This window comes from Pituophis catenifer, unplaced genomic scaffold, assembly GCF_029215685.1.
Source record: "Pituophis catenifer annectens isolate HBS135680 unplaced genomic scaffold, rPitCat1.0.hap2 SCAF_3, whole genome shotgun sequence".
NCBI classification, from domain to species: domain Eukaryota; kingdom Metazoa; phylum Chordata; class Lepidosauria; order Squamata; family Colubridae; genus Pituophis; species Pituophis catenifer.
Window position 1 is genome coordinate 169,237,612 of NW_027256883.1, and position 20,353 is coordinate 169,257,964.

Sequence of the window (20,353 nt, forward strand, 5' to 3'; positions counted from 1 at the left end):
GTCCTCTAAGAACGTTCAAGTCACAATCACTCACATCTCCTAAATGTATGTCAGAATTCAGGAGTTTTTTCGAATGGAGATGTAACAAGGAAAAGAATCAGCATACACAAATGTATAATATATAAATACAGTTGCTTATACTAGATCTTATATAATAATTTTCACCTCTCACTTATTACATTAGAATTTATGTCAGTTTACCAAATAAAAATTTTCTTTCTAGGTCCTATTATCAACTACATCCCCCAGTATAATTAGACATGTAACATGTCCAGGAATATGAAAGAAAAAAAAATGTTTTGCTTTGAAAAATCAATAAATCTTGTACAAATGGAAATATATATTTAGTTTTTAATATCCTTCACAAATAAATCTGATGTTATCAAATATAAATTATATTGCTTGATTTATTTCAAAAATATGTTTGTTTATAAAAAACTGGAAAAATACAGTTCTGATAATTTTAAATGTATTGATGAATTAATTTTAAAACATTTTTAAAAATCTTGTGATGAATGAAAAAGAAGAAACTAAGGATCAGGATATGGCATTTGATGTTCTGTCTAATTGGTCTTACATTCCAAACCTTTTTCGTTTTGACTTTTAGTAAAGTTTTAACTGCTTGTATTAAGACAAACTCTGAAAGTCCTTCACATTTAATCTACTTTTTTTCCAAATATAGACTATTTTTGTCATTTAACTATTCTACATTTACACTTTTAAATTTTCTCTCCATGGAGAGCTCAGAAACAATGGGAAAACAGGCAGAATGATTTACAGGCCCTTGCCCCTATAAATACAATAATTGTATACTATAATCCTGCAATTAAAGAGATTATAGCCTCTTCCAATTTAGGCTGTTAAAACATTTAACAGGCACTTTTCCAAATTCAAATTTATCTAGAAAGATGTTTTGAAGCTCTGATGTGAACTGTAACATTTATGTACAAGTGCAGTATTATTTGTACTGATGGTCTGTGAACACCCTCCTATGAAAGTCGAAACAAGGCCATAACTAAAGTACTGTAATCTACTTAATTTCAACAATGCGTGCTTTCCTCCCAAATGCCCAGCTTGTAAGATTAAATATACTGCTTTATTGTGCTGTTATATAAGCACTTACATCAATCTCCATGTGTCTAAAGCGGCAGATACTCCTGAAGCATCGACCTTCCTGCCAGAGCACACACACAGTTTCATTTCCAAGGGCAGCTTCACAGTGACGAAAAGGGCAATTATCCCCCTATGAAAAAATGGTAGAGAATGATTAAGATGTATGGGTGAAATCCAATACCATGCAAGACTTACATACATAACACCTTTCCCTCAGTCGATCTCCCTGCGAGACCTACATTAAATTTGAAATGAAACACTCAAGATGTAAACTTCACTTTGCTCACATCTTGAGTGTTTCATTTCAAATTCAATGTGGTAGTGTACAGAGGCCAAATGCCAAAAAAATTATCATTGTCCCTATATACAAACCAGTGGTGAAATCCTCCTCGGATCGCCACGTTTGCTGCCGCACATGCATGGTGCGTGGCAACCATGCACTGCACATGCACATCACACACCAAAAGCACACTGCATGTACATGTGCAGTGCGCAACAAACACGTGCTTCACGCGGAAAAAAAAGACTTCACTAGATAAATAGAATAGCGAGGGGGGAACAGCTGTGCCGTGCGATTTAGCTTCACTAGAAAGCAGGATTTCCTGCTTTCTAGCGAAGCTAAACCGCGCAGCACAGCTGATCATCAGAAATACCAGTTCGGACGAACCAGTAGCTTTTTAAAACTACCGGTTCACTTTTTTTTACTACCAGTTTGCCTGAACTGATAGTTTTTATTACTACCGGTTCACCCAAACCGGAGCAAACCGGTAGCATTTCACCCAATACAAACCTGATACTCTCTTTCTCAGTGAGTGTGTGTACGAATGTGTTTGTGTGTGAGAGCGAGCACATGCTATGTACTTATGAAAATGAAAAAACTAGGAAAAAAGTGTATTCCAAATGATGAGAATAGAATGTTCCTGACTAGCAAATGAATTATGATTTAAATAATCAAGTTAAATCAAATTAAAGCTATCCCATTGAGCAATCATAACATAAAGGTAGATTTAAGAATATTCTTTGTTGCATAAATATAAATATAATAAGATGGATGGCAATTATTTCACATCCTGAGTGATTATTCAAAATGTGAAGAGCAACTCCAGCCTTCAATACTGCAATGAATAGCAACCATTCATTTTTATGTGAGAATGGTTTGCTGAATTTGCTATAAAGTTCCATTTTGTACTATGAAAGCATGCAATGTGAAAGTGGCAGAAAGTGCTGCAGAAGCAGGGTTAGTTCTTCTGATGCCCCTTCCCCAGCTTTGGAATGGCAAACAAAAAAATAAATCAATGAAAGAACACTTTATTTTCCATTTATCCGTACTTTGGATATATGAATATATAAAAGGTTTAGAAAATAACATAATACTTATATGTGTATAAAGAATACAAAAAAACTGATCGTTGTATCAGCTCTTTACTGGCATTATGTGAATAACTATACCCAAAATACAATAAATAAGACATGTCAATTATATTTGCCTAAAATAAGCAAGTTCCATTAACTTATTTTTGCATTTCCTATACATAAACATACTACATATTTTCCATACCTACATCAAGAAATTCACTCAAATTAATAGGGGGTTGTTAAATTGAATATGGTGCAGTTATTGAGTTATACTTGAAATAACACAAATATGCTTAGAAGACTCAACTGCCATTAATATACCTTGGTACAAGTAGAGTAGAAATAGAAGTAACAATCATCTCCTTGGTTAGACATATTCAAATTAATTTCCTTCAAGTTTAAGGTGTAGAAACAAATGGCTGAATACAATTTTGTTATTTTTCAGCGATGGTTAATCACAACGATGTTTAAAATGGCACAATCTTCTATACCAGATTTAGCAATATCTTCTTTAAAATATAATCCTGAAAAACAAATGAACAAAAGATTTAAATATCACTGAAAATGTTACATTTGATAGAAACATTCATTTCCATAAAAGTTTAACTCTAATACATACTGATTTTTTAAAAAACTAGTCAAGTTATTACATGCATTTATAGGTACACATAAAATTTAGAGCTTATCTTGGGGAAGATATGAAGGAGCTATTAAGGCTTGGAGAAAAGATTACACAGTTCAGAGATGGAAGAAAACATGAGAAACTCAAAATAAGCCCATTTTAATTGGGCAGAGATAGATTTGCAAGATGCCTTACAACTGTAATGAAGCATTCCTGGAACCCTTGTGGTGTTTTACTTCTCAACTTGGCTTATCTTGAAAGGCTGATGTATACACCCTAATTATAAACTCTAAATGACTTACAATCTGATAATATCCAAATACAAGTCAGTATACTAGCTATCACCTATACAAGTAGTTCTTGGCTTACAACCTTAATTGAGCTTGAAATTATTGTAAATTGTGTTGGTTGTTAAGAAGTCACATGACACCTGATTTTACAGCCTTTTTCATGACAGTTGTTAAGCATATGTGGTGATTGTAAAGTGAACACTGGTTGCTAAGAAATCCATTGTCTGCAAATATAAATATGGTCACATGAAAAACTAAAATTACTGCTAGACACACCCAAAATGTAATCACAAGACCAGAGGAGAGGTATGACTGTTGAAATTTCAAACCTGGATCGTAAGTTAGCCTGGGGAGGTCTGTCTAACTTCGAACAATTGATAAATGACAGTGTCAAAGACTACTTGTAAAAGCTGTCATGTGATAGCACTGGCTTGTTTGTGAGATGACCTTATTGTGTCTGCTTGTTTTATAAGGTCCAGCAGGATGAGCATTCTCCAGGTCCTTTCCATTAACCAATGTCATCTAAAGCCTCTTGTTGCAACACCTATCCTATGGAACAATCATCCTTGCTTAGGCTTCTGTAAGGCATTAAGGACCTGGCTCTTTGCCAAAAGTAGGCCTCTTGTGAATAATGAATGCATTTAATTCATTAAGAAGGGCTTTCTCTGTGGTGGCTCCCTCTCTCTGGAACATCATTCCCCCCCGAGATTAGAATGACCCCCACTCTAACTCTTCTGGAAGGCGCTGAAGACCTGATTCTGCCAGTGAGCCTGGGGAACCCAGAGCAGGATAGAGCCCATTAAATGGCTCATGTGATCTGCTGTCGCCAGTGCAGGGTGTAATTTTATTATATTAGATTAATTTATTTGATTCTTTTTTATTAGTTTGCTTTAAATGAGGTTTTATATTCTGTAAGCTGCCTTGAGTCACCATGTGCGAATAGGCAGCGATATAAATTCAATTGTTGTTGTTGTTGTTGTTGTTGTTATTATTATTATTATTATTATGGCTTTGCTCTATGTGTGCAATGTTTTCCAATTTGTCTTTAATATCATTGTAGCTACTTTATTGACTGTTGGCAGCCCAGTCATGTCAACTTGTAGCTATATAAATCTATATAATAATGAAATACTTTAAAATGCTATGGTTAAGTAAAATGTTATTTATGTTAATGTGACTTAATTCAACAATACAGATTGAAATACCTTGGTATGATCAGCAGATACTATCTTCAAAAACTTCCAGTTATTTTTCTCCTGTAGGTCGAATCAACACTCAATCCATAAAATAGCAACGGGATATAAAGACTTTTCTTCCTCACATTGCCAAGGACACAAATCTCATCCTCATTCAAAATTCAGATAAAGGGTGAAGTTAAAACTATTGGAGAAAGTAAGTCCATTTGAATAGCCAGGGAAGCTGGAAACAGTGGTTAATTGCCTCTTCAAAATAAATAGTTCATTTAAAGAGGAACTTCTGTTTCAAACCAGCTGCAAAGAAGATCGGTCTTCCACAGCCAGGGAATTTTACTTTTTTTTTTTTTTAATTAAAACACAATGTTTCAATTTCTGGTCTTCAAGTTCTCTTCACCTATTGAAAAAGAGAAAAAAATCTTCCCCGGTCTTTATTAACTGCATAGTAAAAATATAGTAGCTTTAAGGTCAGACATGTATATACACATGAAGTTGCATATTATGTGTTTATACATGTAAAAATGCATATTCAAGAGCAGTATTAATAAGCTGCATTTCAACAAATCAATCTTCCATGTAATTACATTTTTAGATGAATAGTTTATCATACAGTACAAACATAAATAGGTATATTCATACTGCATGTCAAACTTTAGACGTGTGCCTTGTGAGAACTGTTTTTAAATTAAATGGATAAATATTTTGTACAGTATTATTTGCAATTGCAAAGCAATATATTTGGCAGCATAACATTAAGAAAATAAAGCATTTTACGTCCAACCTATTCATTTTTTAAAAAAAATAATTTAAAATTTGTTCTTGTTGTCAGTGCAACCTTTCCCTGAAAAAAAAAAGGTGCTGCTGCTTTTCAGCAACAAGATTGAAAGGATATCTCTGATATAACATCCTAACAACGTTTTTACAGTCACACAGCAAATAAGGTGTGAGTAAATCAGAACAGAATTTATTCTTTTCAAATATCATTTTGCACATGTAATTTTAATGAATGTAGAATAGTAAGTTGGAAAGTTTTACTCCAGACAAAATAATTTGCCTTTGAATATTTATAGTATGATATTTCCCCAACTCTAAAAGAGTAGAGGGATTTTTTTTAAAAAAAATATTGTCTGTGTTGAAATTCAACAATAGGAATTTAAGAAATGTCATCTGTAAAATTGCTTTTTATTTGCATTTCTTTTTTTATGCATACTTTTTTATGCAACTTGTCTTGCTGGCACAAAATACTAGTACTCCAGATGGAAAAATCTGAATGAAGAAAAAAGGTTTCTGTCAAATACATATTATTATTTGCCATAATCATTCAATTGTAAACAATATATATATATATTTTAAAAAATTATAATTTATTAACTGTTTAAATGGTTAAAAAAAGTTGTCCTTTAGGTGCACAAAATTTAACACATGTATCATAACAAGCAAAATTAAAATAATTTTGTTAGGAGCATTTCATGTTCATATACACTGAATCATTTGGGGAACAGTATTATGGTACCTGTCCATTTAGTATATATCCCAAGCATTACTGTTTGTTGTAAGTAATTTAAGAAAATACCATCTTTCCAACTTGGGTAACAGATGACTGTTACCCTGTGGATTAAGCCAGAACTATTGAACTGTTCCACTGCTGCATTAAAATTCCAACTGTTTTAAAGAATGTGAAAAAGGTTATTTTTCCATCTTTTAGTGCAAAAATAATATGTATTACTGACATCAGGGAAGTCAATTTCTGTACTTAAATGGCATTTTTATAAAGCTGAGTAATTTTGAATTCGGTTGGTACAAAATCCTAAAGAGGGCTATTAACCTTTTGGAGGGGAACTACTATTTCTAGCAATATAAAGTGAATCATCTAAAGGCAGAAGCTTTCAGATTCTAAATTTTCTGCTCATTTCAAGTTGCTCCACTTGACTACAAAACATCAACAATTATTATGTCCAGATGACACAGGATGTTTGTATGTTTACATGATTCTTTGAAGCTGTAAATGTAGAAGAGAACGCAGAGCTGAGGGGTAGAATTCAGCACATCATGGTCATGATCAGCATAAAGATGCTGCCATCAAGTCCAATCCCTTGAATTCCATTTACCATTATCTGATGTCAATTTAATAGTGAACTTTTGTTGATTAGATTCTTGTGATAGACTTGAGCCTATAGGCTTGACATATAGTCCTGATCCTTTGCGTCTAATAGTAAATACTGTATAGGGAATATTTTCAGCTACATTTAAACTGTTCAAAACAGCCAAAATTAGAGCTATCATTCTGCTAATTAACTTGCCATTTCACAGCACTAATTTACATAACTGCTAAAGCTCTAAGTAAAATTTAATCAAAACTGTGAAAATATGATCTGACCTTGTTTCTTGAGTGGAGAGAATTGTTGTCCTGAAAGTACTGGTATCCAATTTCTCAGCTATCCCTACCAATATATAGGACAGTATTTATCAATGTAAATTGTCTAAAACTGTTTTTTATGCTTTGATAATTGTTGCAACTAATTAAGTCTTTCCTCAATTACCACACTTGCCAAGGGCAGCAAAACTTAACCGCCTTCTGATGGGGGAGATGTGATTACAATAATGTTTGCATATATCAAACACTACCTCTAAAATTATTTATAGCATCCATATTTGAGAATGTTAACTCTATATGTATATGCACCTCTGAGTAAGTTCTTTTTAGCTCAACTTAATTCTAAATATTCATGGATTTGCAAAGGAGCTTACAGAAGTTGTTCCTTGAAACAAGAATCTAGGAAGACAAAAAGTAATGCTTAAATTTGCATCCATTTCCATCCATGAGCCAAAAGTGGTATGTTTGTTATGAAAGCCTTTTTGCAGGTGTTGGAGGGGAAGAGCAATAGACTGATCAGAAATATCGAACCATCTCAAAGGGCTGAACAAGGCTCATATGCAAGGATAGCACTAGTCACATTCCTTTTGTACTCTACTATCAGAGACAGCCTATAAAAATAGGCATGTTTTCACACTAAGCTTTCAATATGAAATAACATAGAAAATAGAATGTAAATTCAGAATAAAATGAATTTTCTTTGCTCTATAACTACATTTCGGGCTTTTTTAATCACTACCAATACAAATTTTACCACCACTACTAATACAAATTTTAAGTAAAGTCCACTCTGGCTCACAAAAATTGTTTGATGTTACATATTAGAGAGCTTTTAAATTCTATAGAATCTGCCTTATATGTTACAGCACACTCCCCTTCTAGAACATAATTCCTGTTGGCGGTGTGTTCTATATGCCAGGAAAACAGGCAAAATAGGTTAGCCATCATGGTCAGAATTACCCATTTTGCTTGTGTTTCGTCATAACTGTTTTGTTTAGACAGAAGCTGTCTACTCATAGCCAGCATTTTCTTTTTATATACCCTGTAGTTAATGCCCCTGTGCACTTGCTAACTAAATATCAAGCATGGAAATCTTCATTTAAGAAACAAGCAATTCCAGCAATATGGTTTTACCATATTACTTATTTAAAAAAACTCTTCCAGATATGGCCCAGCTTTCTTTTATAACAGCTCCACAGTTTGCTGCACTTACACTGCTACAGAAGGCAATGACAAAATACTTCCACACAGTTGCCAAAAAACCTGCATGGATCTGTTCCTGTAGTTACCAGGCATCAAACTCTGCTTATGTATATGTGTCTATGTGTGCGTTAAAAATTTTAAAAAATCAATCAATCAACAGGAAATAAATCTGTTAATCTACAGCAAATACAAACAGATTATTACTTTCTATTAGATTAATAAACTGTTTTGAGTATCTTTGTGCCAGCCTGCATACTAGAAAGAACTGCATTTTCTAATCCACTATAATTATTGTATCCTAGAAAAACTGTTTTTTAAAAAAACTAGTAGGTATAACACTAATCATTTCCTGTATGCAAAACATCTTGCAATCAAAGGACACCATTACTTTCCCTAAAATGGTATCTTGTGGAAGTATAAATTAATTATCCTCTAATATTAACCTTCGTATTCTAGCAAATCTCCAATGTCTCTATCATAATAAGCACTATTCTATTTAAAAAAAATATGATTATCAAACGAACAAGCACTGTCTATAAATAACCAGGTGAGGAATTTTTAAATCCCAAAATTCACAATGTTTGCTAGTTGTTGTTTTTCCCTCCAAACCCTTCAGGGACTAAGGAATGGGGTTAAAAACAATTATTTAACCAAAGAGGGATTAAATGGAAGGAATACAGTGGTAATACTGTATCGCTTACCTAAAAAGGTAAAAAAGAAAAAGAAACAGATGGGTTTTTTTTTCCCCAGGCGGGCTGGGATAGGAGTGGGAAGCGGGAAGAAGACATTCTAAATAAATTAATGAATCAATAAAAAGATCAAAACACCGTTTGCAGAAATTAGGAACTGGGCGTTAAAGGGAAAGTTAAGGCGAGAACGTAAAGCAGAGCAGGCCTCAGGAAAAGCCGGAACAGGGAAATAAACACAGGCCGAGGCCCAGACTCCGGGGCCTAGAGAGGAAGGCGTCCCTGACGAAAAAGAATTCGATAAATTATACGCAAGGAAGCCGCTGGCCTTACATCGGAGACAGGGGGAGGGGACCCAGGTCTTTGTCACCCATGCGCAGGGACTTTACCGAACCCCGAGAATGTGACGACGACGACAGCAAACTCTCGGTTCCCGCAGCACCGCGCTTCGACCGTGTTCCTCTGAGAGGCGAAGATTAAACTCCCCGTCGCCGCCGTTAACGTCGCCGCTGCCCTCCTCTAAGATGGCACCGCTCCCTGACGCCCAGCTACTTGCCAGGAAGGAACATGGCTAAAGTAAAGGAGGGGTTTAAAAAAAAAAGGGGGGGGCAGTTCCATTCACGTGACCCCTTCGCTCTCACCATTATGAACGAAGCAACTAGCTACACGTCGCTTCCGGTCTACACCGGAACCTCTTCAGTACGTCGGCGGGTCGCGAGTTGCGCTTGTTCGGGAAACGGAGGACGGTGGTTTTTTTTCCCCCCTTTTTTTGTTTTATTTCTTTCTTTTTTTTTTTAAAAGAAGCTTCTCGGCGCTGTTTTTTTAAAATTCTCTCGTTTTGCTATCCTGACTGTCGGCCATGGCGTACCGCGGGCAAGGCCAGAAGGTGCAGAAAGTGATGGTGCAGCCTATCGTATCCTTCTTGTGGCAAGGCGGAGGAAGCGGGCTCTCTTTGGAAAAGGGCGGGGCGAGGCCCGTGAGGGGGATGGAGGCGAAGGAAGGGAGCGGGAGGCATCAGGCCGAGAAATTGGCACGTTGCTCGGTTTCACGTGTTTTCTGGAGGGACTTTTTGAAGGTGGGGGTGGGGGGGGGGGGCTGAAAGAAGTTGCTAAGCTGAAATTCTGTTGGTGACTCAGCCAGTCAGTCACGCGTGCTCGGGTTAGTTATGGTGAGAATAAAATAGGTTGGCTGAGAAAACCGCCATGAACATCTGGGATATGCTACTAGATCAGTGGTGAAATGTAAAATTTGTTACTACCGGTTCTGTGGGCATGGCTTGGTGGTGGTGGGGTAGTATGACTGAGTGGGCGTGGGCAGCTTTTTTTTTTTTAACTTTTAAAACCATTTTTTCTACAACCTCTTCGGCTGAAGAGGTTGTAAAAAAATGCTTTTAAAAGCCTCTGACGAACCCAGCTGAGTTGCCTGATCGGCAGAGGCTTTTTTTCCTTTTAAAAGCATTTTTTCTATAACCTCTTCCGTGGTTAAAAGCCTCTGATGAGCCCAGCGGAGCTGCACAATCATCAGAGGCTTTTTTTTTTTTTTTTTTACTATTAAAAGCATTTTTTCGGCCAAAGAGGTTGTAGAAAAAATGCTTTTAAAAATTAAAAAAAACCCTCTGATGATTGCGCAGCTCAGCTGGGCATGGGGGGAGGCAGGGATTTTTGCTACCTGTTCTCCGAACACCTGCCTCCATCTCCATGCGGTCCGAACCGGGAGCATTTCACCCCTGTACTAGATTGAGAGTACCTAAATATAATTAATCCGGTTGGGAATAGGATTAACATGGCTAAAATCGACTCAGAAAAGCAACTGCTTGTTTGATTCTGCGGTGCCTCAGCCATCAAGATGCTTTCATTTTGTGGGAGTTCTTGTGAGTAAGATGACCAGTTGGAAGAAGAAATGTTGAATTTCTGTCAGAATGAATGGGGGTGCTCCTTTTTATATATTTTTTCCTAAATTTATCTGCGATAGAACCTCATTTTTCGCTACCTGCAGAATGTAAGTATACATAATTACATTTTTCAAATTTAACAACGTATTTGTATAATTACTGATACTTAGGACACCTGCATTTGTGGTGTACATTGAGAAGTTTTGTTCTCTTTGTATATATCATACAATCCCTCCCCCTTTAGCTTTAATAGGGAAGTGACTAATTAATGTGATTGAAGCAGTTTTTGTAGAAAGCTAGTAAATACATTAGTGTGCATTTCAGAAATGTTAAAAAGTATTTATCATTGTAGGTAACAAAAAATATTGACAGCTCAAAAAGTTAAAGGCAGTAATAGTGAGTTTTGAGCTTATTCTTTCAGTTTCTTTCAGAATCCTTGCTTCTGATAAAAATATTTTGTATTGTAAATGGTTTTAAATTAAAATATCCTTATTACGCCTTGAGTAAATAACTTTTAATAAGGGTTTCATTTTTTCTGAAAAATATGGCAGTGGAGAAGACTCAGTAAAACCAGTTGTTTTAGTGGGGGCAGTGGTGGTGGTGGAGTTTCACTGCAATTTCTAGGTACCAGAGAGCCACAAGAACTTGGGCCGTGCAAATAAGATTGTAAGCCTACACAGAATTCCACAATGTCATAGTTTCTTTGCTGTTTACTTTGCAGAGATCCCGGATTCAGGTTTGGCTATATGAACAAGTAAACATGCGGATAGAAGGCTGTATCATTGTAAGTGTTGTAATTGCTTTCACATACATGTAAAGAAAAATATAACTTAAATATGATTGCAAAAAGATCATTTTGTTTTTAGTTTCTTATCTCAGACTAAATGAAAACATTAATTAGTACAATAAAACATTTTTCATGAACCATCATCATTTGGAGTTAATTGTGAAAAACCATTCATTCTAGTGTTATCTGGACACTTATTGTTCTTGGGTTAATGCTGACTGTGAAAACCTGCATCAATACATTTTCAGGGGTGTTTAAAACTGACCAACTGTTAAGTACTAGCAGTTATTTTCTTTTTCTGAATATTTAGTTAAATGATTATTCACTTTTTTATTGTTACTTCTGTGACTTGTTCATTCTACTTCATTTGTGATACATCATTTTATAGTGGAATTTTGATAGTTTAAAAGGACAAGATGGAGATATTTTAAAATCAGAGTAATCTGTCCCATTTGATGAACCTAATTGAATCCACCATTCTTGCATCTTTACTACCATCCTTGATGTTGCTTCCTTCCATTAAATGTATTGTCACATTTCTGTGTTCTGGTTCACAGGGTTTTGATGAATATATGAATTTAGTTCTGGATGATGCTGAGGAAATTCACTCTAAAACAAAATCAAGAAAACAGCTGGGTAAGTGTAAGCTTTTCTGTAGTACATATCAGGCATCCTTTTTCTTGTTACTAGTAAAAAATAAATGTTTATTTAATTTTGTGAAAATCCATATTAGGAATTTCAATTTTGCATTTGAATATCAGTGAACAAGCCTCCAAGTAGGCTTGGAACTGCCATTTCAGAGTTCCATACATTTAATTGGCACATTACTTTAGGTGAATAATACCAAAAGCTGCTGAAAGGTCAAGGGTAGGCAAAGGGTGAATATTAATCCCTCTTTCTTGCCAAATATTATCCATTAAGAAAAATAGTACAATTTTCCTGTAAAACTAGGCCAGGACTAAATGTGGGAATTTTTTTTTCACTGCATTCTAATAGTACTCATTATTTAAGTAATCACAACTGAAGAAAGCCAAATGAATTATATTGCTAATCCTATCATCTAATATCAAATAAAATGCCCATACACTTTAATATATTACATTTTTTAATCATACTCTTTGCCTTTGCAGGTCGAATCATGTTAAAAGGAGACAATATTACCCTTCTGCAAAGTGTTTCCAACTAGAAAATACCTAGTATTTCTGTTGTAATATTAATGTTTAATCTTTAAAAAAATGTGCAGGCTTAATGCTATCTTTTCTGATTTGGTATCTGAGGCAAGAATGAAGACAGCAACTTAGTACATATGTCTGTAGTTTTCAATATCTTTTTTACACTGGTGTGTAACTATTTCTTTATAAATAAATGTTTTTGTTAATATATTTACCTTCTTTATTATTATTTGGACATAAATTTTTGAATACAGATAATACCAGCAATAAACAGTTGTATTAGAAGATGCAATTGTTTAAAGTACTAGTCAAAGAATATATAGCTTGAGAGATCAGATCCTAGTTTATGAGATACTGTGAAAGGAGTATGATGCTCTCTGAATAGAAAATTCGATCAATAGCGTCAGACTAAAACTTAGAAATATAATAATGTACAACTCTCATATAACATACGACTATTGTTTCTTAAAAGAAGCATAAGTTTATGACTAAACCTACACACCTGACTGGATCAGAAATAACCAATTTGTTCTATTTTAGAAATCTTGTTTTCATAACATTTGGGTACTGGGTTTGCTTTATTAAGTATTAGGATTTGACTTATTAAGTATTAGGATTTTATATGATATCTGTGTTGAAGTTCAAGTTTCCTTTTTGAGAAAAATGTAATCATCTTTATATTAAGGAAGTTCACATATTGGCTGCCCTGCTTTGCTTTTGTTATTTATTGGAGCTCGCTGTTCTACACAAAACATTAAAAAAGCAGCTTTTGACAAGCAAAGTTAACTTCCTTGCTTTATAGATGAAAAGTTCATCTCCTTAATTGCTGCTCTTTGTAAGAGATATGTTCAGAGAACTCTTTATTCCCCAGAATAGAGAAAAGGAGGAGTGACTACTTCCTGAGGAGTGACTACTTCCTGAGTATAGAGGTTGCTCAAGAAAGTTTTAAAAATAAATATGGAATGAAGATTCAATCACTGAGTGAACACAATTGTTAATAATTTGGTAACAAAGCTCAGTGAGAATCCTTAACAAACCTTAGGTCAATAGTACAAACTTGGTTGAAAGGGAACAAGAGGAAATAACAGCTTTTCTATACTGTATGTAACTCCTTGAAAAATAGAAGTAAAGATAAACACTTATTACTATATTTGAGACTTAACCGTACACATAGCATGTTTCTGTTCCTACTTGAAAATTATCTGGCATGTATAGCAAGGGCAACTATATAGCAATTTCGGGAGAAAAATATAAAAACTGGAACTGCAAGTTACCATCCTTCATCCTTGTGAAAGAAATTGACTAAAACTACAATGGTAAATTAACAAGTATCTCTACAAGGAATAGAAGCAAAGAAGCAAATCCAGTTGTATATGCTAAAACTGATAAGGTGATAAATGATTCTTGGGCCATTTTGGGCTATTTTGTAAACAAGGAAAGGATGATGCAAAGTTGGAAAAAGGATGGCCCAAAATCCATTGACTTGAAAGGGTCCTGGATCTAGCTCTTAAATTGTTATATAATACAGTACATCTACTTTTTGCTATTCTTAGCAGCACTAGCATATCTGATGAAGCCACTCAAGTTCTGAAAATGTTTATTTAATTGGTTCACTAAATAGTGGTCCACCTTTTGTATAATTGGAATTCCAGGAACTGAGACACAGATCACATGAGAAGCACCATCCCAGTGCCTTGTCCGTAATATAACTCTGGCTCAATCTTTGTTAAGAGGTTACAGGCTGTATGTGTCTGTTTCTTCAAGTCTTTGTCAGTGATCTATGAACGTATTTTTGTCCTCAATATCCCTGAAATGCAATCAAAAACAATTGTATGACCTATTAACAAAGCACAGCTAATATTTCAGCAAAGGACCTAAAATGCAAAAATACAGTAGACAAAATAATAGTAAATTTAATTTAAAAATTAAGTCCTAACACCTATGAATATATAAAGAGTCTGAAAAAAATCAATAAACATCATCCAAACATAAAATGCACCAGTACACAAAAGTAATATTTTATTTAGATTCAGTAATTAGCTGTACCACTGTGCTGTGAAACTCAAAATTTTCACAATGTCTGCTCATTAGAAAAAAAGTTAAGTAAAAACAAAACAGCCACTTATCCAAGTGTACAATTCTAAACTGAAAAACCAAATCAAAACCATTTTGATAACCTCATTTCAAAATGCAACTATAGGTAGTTTAAATCCACTGAGAAAATACCTAGATCATTTTAATTTAGAAAAAGAACAAGCTAAATATATCAAATGTAATGCATGGAATATAAGAAGGAATAGAGGAAAGTTATATTAAACTCTGCAGTCATTCAATAAAGTGGAATGAATGGATAGCTGAAAATAGATAGGCATATTATTTTTTAATCCAGTATTTATATGGTGAAAATAACCCCTGGAAAATGCAACAGTTCACCTTAGAACACTTTTAAAGAAAATAAGACTAATCAATAAAGAATAAGGTTATTAGTATTTCTAGTCTTGGCCATTCAACTACCGGCTGCTACAGCATATGAATGGAAAATTGATGTAATATTTTGGAAATCCCTTCTGAGTGGAGTTGGTTTCTTTTCTTTCTTCTTCTTCTTCTTTTTTTTTTTGTAAACAGTTTTATCAGATTGCCTCTCCCAAAAGTGATTCTCCGTAAATGACTCTCAATTGCAAATACAGCATCCTTTTCTGAATGAAAAAAAATTATCAGACAAGCTAATATATATGATATTTTGCTGTATTTCCTTCTTAGTTTCGTCGGTTTATGCCTTCTGCTTCCATTACATATATTGTATTTTTTTTTTTTTTAAATTTGATTTATATGCCGCCCTTCTCCGGAGACTCAGGGCGGCTTACAATGCGTTAAGCAATTTTGCGCAGTGATATTATTTTCTTTAGTCATATATTTTCTTTAGGACATATATTCAGGTTCCTGAAAATTAAACCTTGTTGACTCTTGTGAGAATGGAATGGAAAGGAGGATTTGATTCTATCAGAAATGCTGCATAGTATGAAAAACTTCCAAAGCTTATTAAAAAATGTAGTCATTGTTACAGACAGCAGGGGGCACACGTGCCTTATGGTAGTTTGTCAGCAATATGGTTCCCACAGTACTGCTGTCTGCTGCTTTAAAGGCTCCAAAACAATATGGAAGGAGTAGAAATGCTACCAGGTACATGTACAAATCCATATAACTTCAAAAGAGCATGCTTGACTCTTTCTAATTTGCCCTTATCCAGAGAGATTTCCATTTTACCAGCCAATAGAAAGTAGAATCTCCAAAAGTCAGATTTGCTTCACTTTTTGTTTCATACTGCTTTGCAAGTTGTATTGTTTTATAATGTATAGGACGGTTATTGCTCTCCTCCCTGCAACTGATCAAGAACTGCCACATTCATTTGGGATGAAATTACTGTAAAAGAGGACCTTTACAACATGACATAATCCTCATACGTTTCAATATATTTGCAGAAGTTGTCAATCCCAGTCTGCATCTTGAAGTTGTGGATGTAATTCATCACTTTTTCATCAATACAAATTACTTTATGGTGGAAGTTAATAGTAAATGGCACATTACCTTCTACGAAGTGAAGTCATCAATTCCTCCTGCTCAGTGATACTGATGTTGAATTAATCCTGGAAAGCAGATCCCCATAGTTTTAGATAAGGGTTTTCTAGCCCTATCTGGTGAAGTCCGGTTTCTGTCAGAAATGTAGGAAATAATTGTCATGAACATTCTATGAACATGAGCAAATGAGTAGTTGGTCAGATCATCATTTCATTTGTTTACAAGTGAAACGAAGAAGGATGGATGCCATTCAGATTCGAGACCAGAATCCATTACCTGGCCATTCCAACCTACTGAATAATATGAGTGCCATACAACTCCACAATACATAATTAGGATTAAAACCATACAGTCAGTTAAAAAATAAGATAAACCTAATTTCAGAAGGGAAGAGTTCAAGTGCACATAAGACAGCAAAAGGAAAAGGATTAAGATTACCTAATTTTACATTGACTCCCCCACCTAGCCACGCCCACAGGAAAAGATAGGAAAATTTTTGGAATTTCCAACTATCTACCCCCGCCCTCCCTTCGGCAGTCACCCCCATTTCCTCTCCTTTAGCATCCCTGGCTCTAGCCCCACTTCCCCACCACTGCCTCTTTGTTCGGGCTGCTTACCTTCCGCGGTGGCTGGTCCAGAATCCAGAAGGCAAGCTGAATGGAGTTTTTGGCAGCCCCCAGTCAGCCACCGCTGCTGGAAAGCGGCTGGCAAAGAAGCCTTTGTAGGCCATCACGGGCCGCCAAAAAGTACCAGAGGTCGCGGAAAACCTGCTGTTGTCGCTCCCATGTTCTTCGCACATGCGCATCCCATTGGACTTGCAAGGCAATGGGATGCGCGTGCACGAAGAATGCGGCAACGAGCATGGGTGGGACGAGCAAGTGGCGACTGGGGGACCGATTTGGGGGCATGGCCAGCTGGCCATTGCTACTGGTTTGGCAACCTTGGCCAAATTTCCACCAACGGTTCACGTGAACTGGTGCGAATCGGCTGAATACCACCTCTGATGAATATGGAATAAATATAAACCCAGGTTGTGGCCCCAAATATCTTTATAGATCTCTGCATAGGAAGCATTCTATAGAAAAGAAACAGCAGGCAAAGGAAACTGTTAACTGGTTAAATCTAGTAAGACAAGAAGATGATGAATTTAAGATGAAGTCAAGAGAACAATTGACTACTAATGCTCAATTTTTTACATAGATAAATAGGTAATGGGAACTGAACAACATGAGACAATTTGAAAATTAACTATGTACAAATGGTGAATATGTGATTGCAAAGATGTATAAACGTTTGTTAAGATTTATAACAAGGAACAAGGACTGCATGACAAAATGTCTAGCAACTTTGTTTATAAACACAGAAATGTGTAAATGTGATGAAATTCAAATTATAATTTGAGATCAATTTTTTTAATAAAATGATGTATCTTTAATGTATGACACCAGAGAAATTATCAAAATACATAAAGTTACTTCTAGCCAATGTTGGGAATCTGAAAAATATGAATGTATAATGCATGGTGGATTTGAACAAAAATAGAAATTGATACAAAAGAAAAAAAGAAAAGACGTTGATACAAATACATGATGCAAAGATTTTAAAAGATTGTTCCTCATGTAGTTGTACATGTATATATTTGCAGTCAGGACTGTCCATCTAATGCGAAGTAATCACATAATTTAAACTAGCTACTTCTCAAGAAATACAGTCCACAGAACATTTTGTGTATAACCTTTCTTTGGGTAATAGGGGTGCATTCATGAGGGGGTCTGGGATTGAAAGAAGGTTGCCATGCCAAATAGAACACACTATCAGATTTCCTTTCCATCTAAAAGTGCAAATGTATTAATGAACAATGCTAGTTTCAGATCAGTGGGTGGACAGCTTTCCTGTTAAGGCCATGAACTGCTGTTTGATACGGATTCGGTTTGGTCAGATTTCCTGTGTGACTTAAAGGAAGTCTCCAAAAGTCTATTTTGCATCTAAGGACTAACAACACTTTTATCAGCCAACTAAATCAATTTAATAATTCTGGCTTGTATTATAAGACCTGAAAAGTCCAATGTTCTCAAGCCTACGTTTCCCAAAGGAAGGAGGATGAATTCAAAAGGGGAAATCAACGAATGAATGCTTAACTATTGCTCTATGCATTTTTTAAAAATTTTTGATTTATATGCTGCCCTTCTCCGGAGACTCAGGGCGGCTTACAATGCGTTAAGCAATAGCCTTCATACTTTTGTATATTTATAGAAAGTCAGCTTATTGCCTCCACAAACTGGGTCCTCATTTTACCTACCTTAGAAAGGATGGAAGGCTGAGTCAACCTTGAGCCTGATGAGATTCGAACTTACAGTAATTGCAGACAGCTGGTGTTAATCACAATGCTTTTAGTCTGCTGAGCCACCAGGCCCCAGATTGATTTTTCTCCTGCAAATATGTCGCTTGTGGCCCCTCCTTCCTCCAATTAGGTTCATTTCAAGGTTGCTATCCCAGCTGTTGGAAAATATTATAGAGGTCCAGGGGGATGAATATATACTCATGGAAGAATGGCAAATCTGTATCTCTTATTTATCTGACCAATTCTCTACAAATGACACCTCCTTTGTATTTCATATTTGGTAATAATATATACCTCCAGGCCAATGGCTGCATCAGAAATAATACTACTTCATCTACACTCCTGGAGCCACAACAGTTTTATCCTCATATAATGCCTGAGACTTATAGTCCTAGAGTTCTAGGTAACTGGCTTACATGACTATTTTAAGATGAAATCCAGATGAATGACATATGTGTTGAAGCCATGGCAAAATTAATTCCTGGTTGTATCACAATATGCCCTTTTGGGGCCTACTTACTGTCACCCTAACAGCCCTATTTTCTTTTAGTATTGCTGTACAGTTTTTAGTCAAAATGTTAGATATTTGTCATTTAAGAAGCAAAGCTTTTCCTGCTAGGGAGTAGAACCTAAAACTAAGGAGAAATTTCCTGAAAGATAGAACAGTTAATTAGTGGAACAACTTGCCTCCAGAAATTGTAGGTGCTCCAACACTGGAAGTTTTTAAGAAGAGATTGGACAACCTTGTCTGAAATGGCATAGGCTTCCTGCCTGAGCAGGGGGTTGAACTAGAAGACTTCCAAGTCCCTTCAAACGCTGTTCAAAATCAAGCTATAGGGGCAGTTTGTCTGTACCAGTCTTCATCATCGTACTACCATACTAGGATCCAATGATATACTCAGACTAAGCTCCTTTATTATCTTGACTGGAGTGCAAACATACATGCATGTAGCCAACTGCATTCATTTTACAGCTCCCAGAAGCTGTTCAGCCCATGATTTGGGGACATTTTCAGATTCCTGGGGGCAGAATGAATGCCTTGCAGATGCTTAAAACATGGTTTCATCTGTTAAATATCCCAAAACTCTTTCCCAAAGCAGATCTTGGTTTTTGGGATGCGGTGCTCCTTGCCATACAAAGCCTTTGGCAACTCATGAACTGACAGCATTTACGCATCCTTACTCTGTCCTGAGCGTTGCTTGAATCTGTTCAGTTTCCATTTCTTGAGAAAAAATGGTCAAGTGAGAATTATCTAAAAAATTGATCAAGGCAGGTTTTTAATGGCAGCAGCTTTTACATTTTGAGAGAGAGCACTAGGCCTGATGACTAAATCTTGGTGTGTGGAAGGGGAATGGAGCACATGCATTTTTGCTCTTGGTTTGATTCCCCAGCACCAAAGCAAAAAGATGAAGGATGCTGCCTATGATGACAAACTATTGAGCAATTAGGTTTGAAGTTAAAATGTTCACTGCAGCATTTGCTACCAAAGATAATAACATGATTTTATAGATGCATTTGAAGATAGAATACATGTTTTTCAGTCTAATCACTTGTTCTTATCCACATAAACTATGGGGACTTTTTGCAAAAGAGGAAATGGGCATCTGAGTCATCAGGCTCACACCTATTCCTGTGGGCATAAGAACAACTACATTTTTCACCCCCTCTTCTGCTCTCTGTGTTTTCTGTTTCTTCATTCTGTTCCTTTTGTTTTCACATAGAATAAGTGGTCAGCAATGGACAGAGAAA

At 35.6% G+C, this 20,353-nt stretch overlaps 2 protein-coding genes across 4 annotated transcripts in view; one reads left to right on the top strand and one right to left on the bottom strand.

Moving 5' to 3' along the window:
* Positions 1-9,351, bottom strand: part of ZC3H11A (zinc finger CCCH-type containing 11A) — a 32,068-nt gene extending 22,717 nt beyond the window's left edge. The window contains exons 1-4 of one of the 3 annotated variants that reach the window (XM_070941530.1): positions 9,171-9,351; positions 4,587-4,637; positions 2,791-2,993; positions 1,124-1,243 (exon numbers count right to left, since the gene is read on the bottom strand). In XM_070941530.1, the coding sequence (XP_070797631.1) occupies positions 1,124-1,243; positions 2,791-2,844 (174 nt within the window). In that variant the 5' untranslated portion in view covers positions 2,845-2,993; positions 4,587-4,637; positions 9,171-9,351. Of the gene's footprint in view, positions 1-1,123; positions 1,244-2,790; positions 2,994-4,586; positions 5,736-9,170 lie in introns of those variants that run through there. The other 2 variants (XM_070941529.1, XM_070941531.1) reach the window with 2 other exon arrangements.
* Positions 9,352-9,526: 175 nt separating this feature from the next.
* SNRPE (small nuclear ribonucleoprotein polypeptide E) lies at positions 9,527-12,897 on the top strand. The gene is made up of 5 exons (XM_070939756.1): positions 9,527-9,750; positions 10,809-10,835; positions 11,450-11,512; positions 12,073-12,151; positions 12,646-12,897. The coding sequence occupies exons 1-5, from the start codon at positions 9,697-9,699 to the stop codon at positions 12,699-12,701; spliced, it is 279 nt and encodes a 92-aa protein (XP_070795857.1). The 5' UTR covers positions 9,527-9,696; the 3' UTR covers positions 12,702-12,897.
* Positions 12,898-20,353: the final 7,456 nt, after the last annotated feature.

Bases quoted from the DNA above. Each gene is read 5' to 3' on its own strand.
- SNRPE (XM_070939756.1), top strand. From the start codon at position 9,697: ATGGCGTACCGCGGGCAAGGCCAGAAGGTGCAGAAAGTGATGGTGCAG. The intron at 11,513-12,072 runs GTAAGTGTTGTA...TCTGGTTCACAG, and splicing joins GGATAGAAGGCTGTATCATT to GGTTTTGATGAATATATGAA. The intron at 12,152-12,645 runs GTAAGTGTAAGC...TTGCCTTTGCAG, and splicing joins AAAATCAAGAAAACAGCTGG to GTCGAATCATGTTAAAAGGA.